General features: G+C 26.8%; 1 protein-coding gene across 1 annotated transcript in view; it reads right to left on the minus strand.

Annotated features, from left to right (window-relative positions):
• Window positions 1-1,925: 1,925 nt before the first annotated feature.
• Window positions 1,926-14,034, minus strand: part of LOC119676789 (DNA cross-link repair 1A protein-like) — a 14,301-nt gene continuing 2,192 nt past the window's right edge. Inside the window, exon 3 of the mRNA XM_038088048.1 lies at window positions 1,926-2,022. Coding sequence (XP_037943976.1) covers window positions 1,926-2,022 — 97 coding nt within the window. The remainder of the gene's footprint in view (window positions 2,023-14,034) is intronic.

Here is a 14,034-nt window from a genome sequence, read left to right on the forward strand (position 1 = left end):
TTATTACTACTTTTATTTCCACATAAGTAATAAAAGAGAAGACAGAAATATGTGTAAGTGAGATTTACAACTAGTCAAGAAAAATTATTGTGACATATATCTGATGATAAAAATCTTTATTATTATAATTATTATAAAAGCATACTTCATTTTAGCAACAAAAAATTAAAAATTAAAGAAATTCTTTAAAAGGCAATCAATACTATACAAAACCTGTGAAAGTATTTTTTTAAATAAGATTAATTACCCAGCAAAAAGTAAGATAAAAGATAATATGTAACATAATTGCCTTATCTTGATTTCTTCTGCTGAGAAGGTATCTAAGGACGCGGTTTTTATGATCGGTCACTGAGTATTTAGTAGGCAGACTTATGTGATAGCAGTACTTTCCCATGCTTATTGTAGAGGTTATGTGTGGACAGGCAAAAAATGTTCAGCGCTGACATTATACATATTTTGTGCCTGAATAGGATTTTGAATGATTTTATATATAAGAGCACTTAAGATCATAATAGATACGTAGGATTTAAGTCGGTCAACTAAATTGACTGCCACAATAACTTAATCGAACTTGAACTGGGTCTAACTTATCATAACTTCTGCAGTACATGGTCACTGATTTCTGAAGAAACTATAGCTAAGTATTTGTTATACTCCAATAAGAGTTTACTTAGAATCAGATTTAGGTATATTATTTTCTCTACACAACAACTCTAATCTAGAAATTAACTAAAATACTAGCGTTTCATGTTTCCGATTTATTATAAAACATTCAAAAAATTTTCTAAAATTATGCGGCTCTTAAATTACAAGTGTTCAATTGTATATCCGACTAATAATGAAGCATCCAACCTTATTTCTTAATTAATGAGAACTGAAACATTAAAAAAACTTTTAAATTGTCTAATCCAAGTCGATTCCTTCAACATTGCTCTACTTACTGACATGTAATAGAAGTTTAAGCCTTTATGTAAGATGAACAAGAAAAAGTTGATTTAAGCAAACGAGTTGCAGCTATAGACCACCCATGGGTGTGTACGTGTGGCCATGAAGAAGAATGGTCATGTAAGAAGCAGCCAAAAGCATAGGTAAATACGAATGTCAAGCCAATGTTAATGGTGGAAATATCGCCGAGTGTATAAGGAAAAGTGCACACAAAAATATAGACCTGGTTCTGGACAAACCTAAAAATATACACAACAGTTGTTTTAGTGTTTTATTCTCGAGTGCCGATAGATATGTACTGCAGGTGATATTACATGGTAGGCTGTTAAAATAGATATTAACCTATTCACATCTGATTTGCTTTTGTATATCAAGTCAGAGGTTAAACATTGGCCATGTACGCTTTGCTTATGCTGCTAAAGAAGTAAGAGGTCATTCATTATTTGCCTGATAACTATTATAGTCATAAATCAGTCTTTGGTTGTATATGACAGGGGTTGTAATTGGAACAGGAGTTTCTATAGAAGTGGAGCCCAGTCTAGCTAGCTCATCTGCGCGCTCATTTCTTACTATATTAAAACGCCCGGTACCGGAACTATTGTTATCTTTGACCTGCCGCTAATGTTAATACCTTGCCTACATTCTTGCATTACTCTAGACGAAATGGAGACTAATGCATTTACTGAAATGCTAATAATAATAATATACTTTCCAGAGTAAGTATAATTAAATTTTTATTAGTGTTGTATGGAATTTGTTTGAAATTGTTGATATAAATTTTGTTCTAACCATCAGGAGGTCTTATCAGCTAAGATTTGTTCTTTTATATATATATTAATTATATTTAATATTAATTAGTATTATTATTTTTACTAAGAAACAAACAATATTAATAACTCAAATACTTAAATTATTTTTATATAATTATTAATCAGGAAATAAAGTTAAATTCATGTCAATGTTAACATAAGAGACGAAATTTAAGTGGCTGAACTACGAGTATCTTTGGTTGACGGCATAAAATTACTATAAAACATCTGCGTCTTTACACTGTGCCATGAATTGGGATTTTTGTATCTGCAAAAACAAAATTATTGAATAAAATTACAAAATTTTTTTATTGTTTACTGATAAACTTGATTTGCTGTTTACAGATTGATCAGAGATTTCCTACCAACTTTTCACTCTTTTATATCAAAACTGAGAGCGACTGAGTATTTTCAAGTCTTTTAACTTTAAATGTTGAAGCAAAGCTCAGCTCAATGAACTTTTAATGTATCTTAAAACAGATATTTTAAATAATTTATATATACTTTAGTAATTTTACAATAGAATAGCTGGTTTAAGAATATATTATATATATAAACAAAATTATTCACCTTTCAAAAAGAATTTATTTCATATAATAATATATAAAAAGCGTTTTAAAATATATTACATATTTTAATTATGATATGTATTTATTTTTTAATTTATTATATTTTTATTACATTTATTTTTATTGTTTGTAAATATTTTTTCACTTTCGACATTTACTTAATGGCGATCTGCAATAATTATATGTAGATCTTTACATTATACATACATACACCCCGTTTCTATCACATAACATTAATATATTCTTAATTAATTTGTGTTTAATTAATTTTGATTATATAAAATTATACACATAAATAGTAATATGAATAAATAAATTTATTTTTGTGTTTTTGCTATTCCATACTCTATAATCTGAAATATAGCGTAAATATGGCCTTTTGACTTCCACTAAAAAACAAAACATTGAAATTATTTACATTTTATTTACATTAAACTATTTTTTTTATTTACACGTTGTACTAGTTATTCAATCCCTGTAGGTCTCATGTTCACTAAAAGAATTCATGGGTTTGAATATTTTTTGACGCATTAAAATCAATTTGATTGATTTGCTTTGAGAACCTCGTGAACTGTCGTGATGGACAGCTGCGTTTCCGAATTTTCATTTGCCAAAACCTATTCGAAATATTTTCTCTTTGGTTTTCTGTTTTGATTTTGTTTTACAATTTTACTAAGAAAACAATTCGTACTCAACCTCAGTGGCTTAGATCGACGGTAAAATCCATAGAAAAGAGCTTGGAGCTACTATTGCATTTCCTACAAGCAGCAAACTATTTTTTGGCGCTATACGCTAACTAGATTAGTATACCTACTTGGTTTAAAGAATATATAAATTAATAATTACTTAAACGTTTATTAAATTTTATTATTGAATTTAAATATTATTATTGAATTTAAATATTATTAATAAATTAAACTCCAGGTTATTAAATATCAAAATTAGCTATTGAAATCAATTCCTATTGTAAGATTATTTCAGTCAAGGCTAACTACAAATACATTTTTTTTATAATAATTATATCTAATTATTTTAATTAAAACTATGATTGTAAAAAATATACATATAAGCTATTTTTATAAATCGTTATATAAATTTAAGTATAACGTTTCCGACTTCAATGTGATAATTGATTATTTTTTAATTTGAATGGGTTAAAGGTCATCCTAATATTTCTCTCGTAAATAGTTTGTAATATAAATTCAAAAAATATTTTATACACATATATTTATTTTTTTATATATTTTATATATATATATTAAGAAATATCAGGAACTCCATAAAGTATACGCATATAACATAATGTTTATTCTTGATTGTTGATGTGTCAATTTAGCTATATCTGTTTGTATATAATATGTAACAAAAAATATATTCAGAATTCAAAATATAATATTAGATCTAGTATAGTTTACATATGAATAATTTAGATATATTTAAGTTCATGATTACGAAAAATTTTGCATAATTTATTGTAATTTTATTTGATTAGTTGCTAACTACAAATAGTTTTTTTTTTATAATAATTATATCTAATTATTTTAATTAGAACTATGATTGTAAAAAATATACACATAAGATATTTTTATAAATCGTTATATAAATTTAAGTATAACGTTTCCGACTTTAATGTGATAATGGATTATGTTTTAATTTGAATAGGTTAAAGGTCATCCTAATATTTACCTCGTAAATAGTTTGTAATATAAATTCAAAAAATATATTATACACATATATTTATTTTTTTATATATTTTATATATATATATGAAGAAATATCAGGAACTCCATAAAGTAGATATACGGATATAACATAATTTTTATTCTTGATTGTTGATGTGTCAATTTAGCTATATCTGTTTGTATATAATATGTAACAAAAAATATATTCAGAATTCAAAATATAATATTAGATCTAGTATAGTTTACATATGAATAATTTAGATATATTTAAGTTCATGATTACGAAAAATTTTGCATAATTTATTGTAATTTTATTTGATTAGTTGCTAACTACAAATAGTTTTTTTTTTATAATAATTATATCTAATTATTTTAATTAAAACTATGATTGTAAAAAATATACATATAAGATATTTTTATAAATCGTTATATAAATTTAAGTATAACGTTTCCGACTTCAATGTGATAATGGATTATGTTTTAATTTGAATGGTTTAAAGGTCATCCTAATATTTCCCTCGTAAATAGTTTGTAATATAATTTCAAAAAATATAGTACAGTATATAGTATAGTTTACATACGAATAATTTAGATATACCTAAGTTCATGGTTACGAAAACTTTTGCACAATTTATTGTAATTTTTTTTGATTAAGAACTAATACATAAATTATAATATTATATTTATTATATTAAATGTCGATACAAATTGAGATATACTTATCAGTGATTCAAATGTATATTTCTGGAATATATCTGGAAGTTTTTAGAAAAGTATTTTTTTTGTAAATATAATTACGCAGTATTTATTATGCAATTTTAAACATTAATCGAGATACAGGGTATTGATTTAAAAAATAATAAAATAAAATTAAAAGCGAACAATACGGTTAAACCATGTTTTTAACTCAACAGTTAATAATAAATTAATATAAAAATATTTTTTAAGTTATATGTATATTAGTTAAGTTGTGAGATTAGTCTTAAAAATTAAATGCTTGCCATATTTTTATTTTTAAAATAAAATCCAAAAAATAAAAAAAACTCGAAAACATTTATATAGGTTTTCTATATAAAATATATACATTAAATACTACAAACTTTTATTCGCGGGTTCCAATTCTGTTTCTTGATTACTCGCTATTTACCTCTCTAGTTTACAAACAACTCTGTCAGATGAGTAGAGTTTTCGGTAAAACTTTCAAACTACGCTCACAAAAGATCGCTTACTGCTTCAGTATCCTTAAGAGCTAAAGTCTCTTAATTAGTTAGGGATTTTATAACTAGTCTAGCAATAAACTAGTGTCTTTAGTGTCTGGTGTCTAGTTTTTAGACTAGTGTCTTGTGCTGTTTTTAGAGACATAAGCGAGAAATTTCTTGTTTTTCCGCTCACTTCAGAGTAGCAGAATTTGTTTTCACTGGCTAATGTATACATTTAAGTTGAGTTGAGAGACGGTTGTCTTGAAGAGCACAGAAAAATGGTAAGTATTAATGCAACTGATTATACCATGTACAAAAATTTGACAAATTTACAACAACAATAATGTTATCTTCTGTACTTGTAATATAGAAGTTATATGTAAGTAAAAGATTCATTTTAGTGATAGTGTAAATAGTAAAGTGCATTGATTTTTTTAAGGTAATAAGTTATTTGCAATATAATTTACAAATGTTTGAAGGGTATATCAACAAGAAAGAAAATTACTTCTGTAATGGAAATATTTTTGAAGATTGATTAACTATTTTTTTAAATAATCTTGATGAGGTTTTTTAGTACTACAAAAGTGTATCACTTGAAGTACTTCAAGTGTGTATTAAATAAATTGTGAATTCAGAATTTTTTTTAACAGATTACTATCATTTTTTTTATCCACTTTTAACTTCTGCAGTATTTTTATCTCACCTATACTATCTTCTACATAAGTATTAGTAGTAGCAGTCACACTAAGATGAATGCCTTATGAGTACTGATGTTCTATTATTATTGAAAAGAGGGGATTGTACACTGCCACTTAAAAGATATATTGTTCCCCCTAGTCGCATTAGAGTGTTTCTCCAAGTCCAATTTCTTTAATGAAAGACAGTGTAGAGCCTATCTTTCTTAGTCTTGGATCCTTATGATCCATGAAATATCCTTTTAGTTGTTTCTTTATTGTTGTTCTATGTTTTCAAAAAAATTTCATTTTATTTGACTTTCAATTTATTTGATTTCTATTTGTTTCTGTTAGCTTATTTGACAAGAGTTATGGCAAGAGTAGTCTTAACTAACCGAATATACCGACAGCGTTACTTTTCAAAACTGAGTATCTCAACTGAGTATCTGAGTCTCTCTGGCACAACTGAAGCGGTTTCGTTTAAGTGTAAACGAAGTTGCTCTCTTTCGGAAGGCTTTGTTAAGCCTAAACAAATTTTGCTGCTTGTAAGTTGCGTGTTCAATTTGTTAGCGCTTTCAGTTTCGTTTTGAAATTCGTGCGGTTTAGAAAGAAGATCGCGACCAAAATAAATTTTGCACAAAAGTCAAGCCAAAGCCGTCTGAGTTAACAATTCGCTGCGGCTAACCGATCGTGCAGTTGTTGGTTAATATGTGCGCGCATGCTCAAAAGTGTCCAAAAAAACGATAAGGCAATCAGATATTTGATATGAGAAATACGTGTTTTTTTCGAAAACAAAAGCAACCACTTTAAACGAATAATTTACACAAAAACGCAAAGAAGAAGCAATAACAGAAGAAACAGTTGAAGAAATACAAATTTAATAATACTACATAATTTGTTGCTCCCGCACTAGTTTCACAACAAATACAACAACAAATTTTCTATTTAAAAATTTTCGGTGTTTGCGCCAAACATTTTCCGGGTATTGTGTTTTGTGTTTTGGTTTTAAATTAAACGAAGCAAAAACCGAAAAATACATATTATAAAAATTAAATTAAAATAAAATAAAACAAATTTTTTACCGTCTTTTATATTTTTATGCGAAAAAATTCAAAAATTAAAAAATTACTGCCACACTTTTGCATTTCATTTGTTATAATTTCGAGCAATTAAAGTATTAAAAATGGCACCCAAAAGAGATACAACACAACAACAACAACAAAGTCAACAACAACCGGCTATTGATATCGAAAGGATCAAACGTCATTTCAGTTGGTCCGATCCGAATGCAATGTAAGTGAAAATAAATTTTTCATTTGTCATTTGTGCAGGTTTACGGAGAAAAAAACAAAAGACTTAAGAAACAAACTTGATTATCTCAGGATTAAGCAACTCGTTAAGTTTCTAAAAGCAAAACATCTTAAACTAATTTGTTTATATTATAAATATATTTATTAGTGAAGTGAATAATTGAATTAGGGAAATGCACGTTAAAGTATAATTATTATTAAAATCGTCTGCAATTCGAGTAATTTGATGGTAAATTGAGGGAAATAGTATATTATGTCGGTATGGCAGCGAATGTTAGTATTTATCAGAGTTTCGAGTAGGGAAAATTAGATTAAAATTAAGAAAATTAAGTGTTACTATTGTGAAAATTTTGTAAGATATTATTAAATAAATAAATAAATTTGATAACTTTTAACCAAAAATAAGAAATGTATATTTATGTAGAACATTAACCCTTCCATCATCCATAAAGAACAACCGAATGATCAAGCACCACATTTCGGAAATCAAACCTCAAAATATCGTTATATGCCCTGAGTTTCATTCCTGTTCGACATTTATATCAATAAATAAATATTTACATAAGTGCAGTGCAAAAAATCCCTAGGAAATTTCAATTTACTTTACCTCAATTTACTCGAACTCGCACACTGACTAAAATGCTATGAGATAATTTTGACATCAGTATAATTAAAAAATTGAACAATATATCATATAATTCTGTGAAAATTCAATGAAAAATTGAATATAATATTTATTTGCTCCTTACCGATCCGGAATGTGTTCAATATTAAGAGTTATAGTGATATTACACACGATCGAATAACTTTATTTGTTTAATCAGTTATAATTGTTAATTTATTTTTTTTATTAATACCATCACTAGTATTAACTGTAGTTATTAATGATCTAAAAACACCAACTTGGTTTTTTGGTCTAGCTATAGATGGTGATCCCTTTTGATATCAATTATAATGTATTTTGTTCTTTCCGACATTTATATGTATATATTTTAATTTAACCAGAATTTGGTATTAAAGAAAATTTTTTAATTTATAAAATTATTTTGAATTTATATCTTAATTATTTATTAAAATTTGATATAAAAAGTATTTTTTTCAACTTTGAATTTAATAACTAATAGCTAACTGTGATAATCATACTACTAAAGTTTCTAGAAATGCTAGCGGTTAATGAATATTCTGCAAATATTTTATTATATATAAAAATTTTTTTTATTAATTATTAAACTACACTTTAAACTTAATTCGAAGAGATTTTAAAGCTATTTTACTTCTCATAAATTGTTTATTTATTCATATCTTACATAGAAAATTATTTTTAAATTAATTAATTCGAATGTTTATACTTATGTATAGTATTTTATCATATATATGTTATCACTAAAATCATTTAATATTTTATTCATTCAGTAATTATCTCAGGTCTTCTTTTTGACAGCTTAAAATGATTAACTATCCCAAATTAAATTAAAACTTAATGCCAATAATAAAGAAAAGCTTTGAGGGCATTTAATTATTCATATGTTTTCAATATCTAATTAAATAAAAAGTTAAAATTAGAAATAAAATAAATTTTTATACTTTTACTGAAAATTCCAATGATTGATTAGTAAAAGGCACTTTAAATTCAATTAATTCGTTTGAACTACTCAAATTCAAAAATATTTATTATTATTGATTAAGCGATATTTATACATATAAATAATTTTTATGTACCTATGTACCTATATATTAGTTTTTATACATATTTTTTTTTGTGACGTCCATGCAAATTTATAGTACAATAACATTAATGTTAAATGACCAGTTATAATATATAATTATAATATATAATTATAATATATAATTATAATATATAATTATAATATATAATTATAATATATAATAATATAATTACTTAATAAATAAATTAAGAAATAAATTTGAAGTCGTTATTAATCAAACAAACATATGTATCTTTGAAATATATATGGTAATAATTTTATTACATTATTGGTAAATTAATTGACTGGTAGAATGTCATTGTTATCACTCAGTCTTTAGATAGGTCCTACGTTTTAAACAATAAAAAATGTTATGAACTGTTGAAACGTGTCATGCTTCCTTAAATGCCCATCAAATTTTACAACAGTCTATATAAATGACAATAGAAGTGATCTTAGATTCACCAAACCTAATTTAATTCGATGCCACACTTTACACACACTGGACTTAAGTCCCCACTTTATTGCCGGCTATACTAGAGATGTGTTTTTGTACTACTTATAATTTAATACGACTTTCAATCAAACCTGAGCCAGGTGTTCAAGATCTTTATAGGGAGTTTGAACAAATTTGCTGAGTTTTATATATTTAAAGCCGTCAGTTTATAGTAGGATAAAGTAAGATAAAAATCAATCAGATCACTAGGTTTATAGCGCAGTGGAGAATTGTAATCATAACAGATCTTAACTGTTACAACTGAATTTAACCGAACAAAGAATATTCAACTTTTTAATTTAATCCCGAAATATCTAAAGAGCTAAACAGTTTGAAATATTATTTTTGAGCGTTTTATATATGTTGTGGAACGTTGGGACACCGCACCGTCCAGCAAGTGGTCCCACTGAAGTGAAGGATTAGCCGAAATAGACCATGAAATGACTTAAGGTCTTTTTTGTTCTTCGATTCTCTGATGTCGTTATTGAGTTAAAGCTAGAGAGGCGTCCATTCGCATAATTACATCTCTTGTTATTGCAAGCAGCTCATTTGGCTTGAGGTTGCCTACCAACTCATCACCAACCCTACGGTGTCCCAAAACTGTCATCCTCCTGCTTGGCAGTGCTGAACATTGGCATAATATATGCACCGCTGTCTCCTTTTCTTTTAGGCAAAGTCTGCGTCCTCCTCAAAAAGAGTTATCTTTTTGAGGTGATAATTGAAGCTTCCATGTCCAGTAATCAATGAGGTCAGCTAACTTAGGGTGCTCCGCGGATAGCTAAGTACTTTTATCGCTTCATTGGTCAACGGTTTCGGCCTTATGAGCTTAGTCTGTCTACAAATGCTCATCTCTCTCCATCTGTTACGATGAAGTGAAGTTAACCACTTATCGACATAAGCTGCAATCATGTTGTAGTCCAAAGGTATTATGGGGTCTGGGCAGCAGAAGTTACTACGAGCATTAATTTTTAGTATATTTCTATACGTATTTTTGCAAATTCGCTTTCGGCTTCATTAAGAAAACTCTTATATTAGTATTAAAAACAAAATTACAAAAAATTATGTTATTCTATTTTCAATTGTATTTTATTTTTTATATTAATACATTTTTTATAATTTAGTATATATTACCTTTATAACTAGTAATAGGATAATGCAATTCCTTATTTAGTTTATAAATATAAGGTATGATCATGCAGTGATTTCTCTTTAAAAATGTAGAGAAAGACTTATTGCAACTATAATCTAACGAAATAATATATATTCCACCTACTCAAAGCCAATGTTTAGTTATGAAACTATTACATATAGTTAGTTATTTTAGTTAGTAAAGTTATTTTGAATATACCCAAGAATACCTGAAATTAGTTGATCCAGTTTGAGTCTATATCTGTTCTGTGTAACTATTTATATCGGCCCAACATGGATGCTACTTTGTGATGCTTTATAAATCGATAAGAAATGACATATCTTAACCAAAGCTGGTAATATGAATATGAATAAAAAAATACTATCTGAATCAATGCTCATTCTTATAGATACTTTTGGAACAATAGGAAAGGAAAGATTTTTGGAAAATAATAGTTTATTGTTAAAAAGTTATTGATTTGATTTTTTTTTTTTGAACCTATATAGATGCAAGTTAGTTGGTTTTAACAAAGCAGATTTCGACATGACTCAATAATCCTCTTCAGATGACTGTCTCTGCTCTGTATGCGCCTTCTTCAGTTACACACTCAGGTGCGATTATAGTGCTCTTCTGACTTAATCATTTCAATGGAGATACAGTGAGTATACATCTTACAACATGACTAAGCGAGTGGAGTAGCTGGATGTCAAGATATCTCAATGTCATGAGTAGTTTATTTAGCCCATTAATTCAACTTCATGAGCTTATGTACATTAGTTGTTCCTAGAAATGTATAAGGATATATGTTTTTTGGAAATTTGAATGGAAAGTTTCAGTTTAATCAACGAATATGTAAATCTATAAAGAGATGAGGGTCGTTAATGGTGTTAGGCTTTGGTTTAAACTTCAACAAGGTTTGATATTATATAAAAATTTTTTCATATGAAATTTAGTCAATTTTTCGTGCGAAATCGATGTTAAAGATTTTGGTGTGATTTTTTAGAGTGTTTTCAAAATTAGTTAAAATTTGACGTTTTAGTAAAGTTATAAAGTTTTAATTTGGTTTGCATATAGTAATAACTTATGCATCTACTACTGCATATTGGCACTAAAAAATAATTATCTGAAACTAATAGGTTTTAGCAGTTTAATGATCGCACAATTGCTGAACTATAAATTTAATTTTAAATCGCAGTTACTATGGAAATCTTCTATAAACACACGTTCGGTATGTTTTGTTTGTATTTTGTAGAAGTTTTTGTTATGCTTGATGATTTTTATGTACGGATAATTTAACAAATTTTTGCTAATAACTAAGAATGCCTTAGGATTTATATAATATAATTAAAAGACTAAGACTCGTTTTCGAATTAGCCTGCACAAAAAGCGTTCACTAAAAAGCGTTAATGTGAAACAACAACAACTTAATTTTGCAATAAAACATTTGTGAGCATTGAATATACTGAATACACTGGAAGAAAAAGTGCGGATGAATAGTGCAACTCGTTTTGAAATCTCAATCGCTGCAACTGAACTGACGAGTACAGCGCGTCTTGTGTGCAAATACTCGTAGATGGCGAAACGAATTCGCAATCGCAAACATCCATTATGTTTAAATAAAATATCTATTAAATAATCTATTTTTTTTTGCGTTATGGTACGCGTACGAACACTTTACTCGTCTCGTACGTTAACTAATAACTAGTAATTACTCGTAGGTGAAGTAAAAAACCAACATTAGGCAGTTGTTGATAGCTTAGAAAATTCTTTGTCTGTGTAATTTTATTGTTTTAAAGTGAACAATACTCGAGGCTAAAGCAAAAGTTAATGTTTGTTTTGTGCTTTATTTGATCAAGAATTATTATTTTTCTGCTAACACAAAATGGAAGTTTATTTTCAGCAGCTCGATTTTGCAAAAGTAAAAGCGTTTATTTTATACTTATCGCATATTCAAGGCAAATATCAATATTGTTAGATAATAATAACTTTAGTAAATATGTACCCATTTAAATACGAGTATGTGCTAGTGTTGGTAGTACTCATAATAACATAATAATATAAAAGAATCATTTACGTATTTAAAATTGTGCGAGGCATTCATACCAATGCCAGTGCCAGTGCTTTAAGGAATGGCTTGAATTTGATAACTTTTTTCCAACTAACTAATTGCCAAATTAAACAATTTCACTGAACTTAAACTCACATTATTGCAAGTCTTATGTAAATAACTATTTAATAATTTTTTTTTGATTATAAAATGATGTAACTGATAATAATTACAGTATCCGGCACGGAATGTTATATATAATATATGAATAAATAATATATGAAAGTGTTGGAAATATTTGCGAATTTATCTCAACCCAAAGTAGAGCAATCAATTATTTAATCAAATTTCACATTTCACATTCAACAACATTCCATCATCCCATTAAAATTGCTCATTATAATTGCTCTAAAAATGGATAGAACTGTTCATTGTATGCATTCTTTGTGTTGATGAATATTCAAAATATATATTCTATGGAACTCGTTCTAAACATGCAAATTAGTAGAATATTATTACGGCTTATTTGACTGTCAAATCAAATATTAATTTATTACTTGTACATAATAAATGACAACTAGAGTCATCCGGTGCTTTAACTTGCTTATCATTCGAACAACATTCCTCGTTCACATTACAAGTAATTAAATATTTTACATAAGTGAATTACTTTTGAATAATGTAAATAGTTGTCATAAATATAGTAAATTAGTAAACTAGATTTTTTATTACATTAATAAAAATTTTTATTTGTTTATTAAACAAAAAAAAACTGAATTAGAACTAGATTTAAGAATATTTTAACCACTACCTAAGTCTTGTTTAACTTTAAATAATTAATGGTTTTATAAATACTAAAATTACTTATCAGCCACTGAATTTTATCTCAGCATTAGCCTTCGTGCCAGGCACAAGTACTATATGACGACCCTGTTGCTCTTGTTGTTAACATCAATTGTAAACAGATGAATCTGTATTATCAGAGATTCTACATCTCGTTTTAGAATAAATTGCCTTACATGTGAACAACTATATCGTTTGTATTTCCTAAATAATTTTTATATATTCATTTATTACAACAAGTATTAAATTAGTTTATTAAACTAAGTAAAAATTTTGAAGGCGAAAGAGTTTATTATAAAACTAATGTGTTAATTAAAACAAAGTTTATATAAATATACAATATATGCATATATATGTATACAATATGTATGTATATATATATTCAAATGATACATATATTATAAAAATACTTGATATTTTTTGGTGTGCGTGTAAACTATATAAAACCTCTCCTGAAAGTACGCTATTTGAAGTCGCATTAAGCCTATAAATATGCAACACTTTTTTGAAGTTGAGTTAATATGCTTCAGTTCGGTTTAATTTTTAATAATAATATACATTTTTATAGTAATTGAATTCATTCTAATTAAACCAGAGCTGTCCAGATCAGATTCGATTGCGGGTC

Source organism: Teleopsis dalmanni, chromosome 2 (genome assembly GCF_002237135.1).
Source record: "Teleopsis dalmanni isolate 2A chromosome 2, ASM223713v2, whole genome shotgun sequence".
Lineage (NCBI taxonomy): Eukaryota > Metazoa > Arthropoda > Insecta > Diptera > Diopsidae > Teleopsis > Teleopsis dalmanni.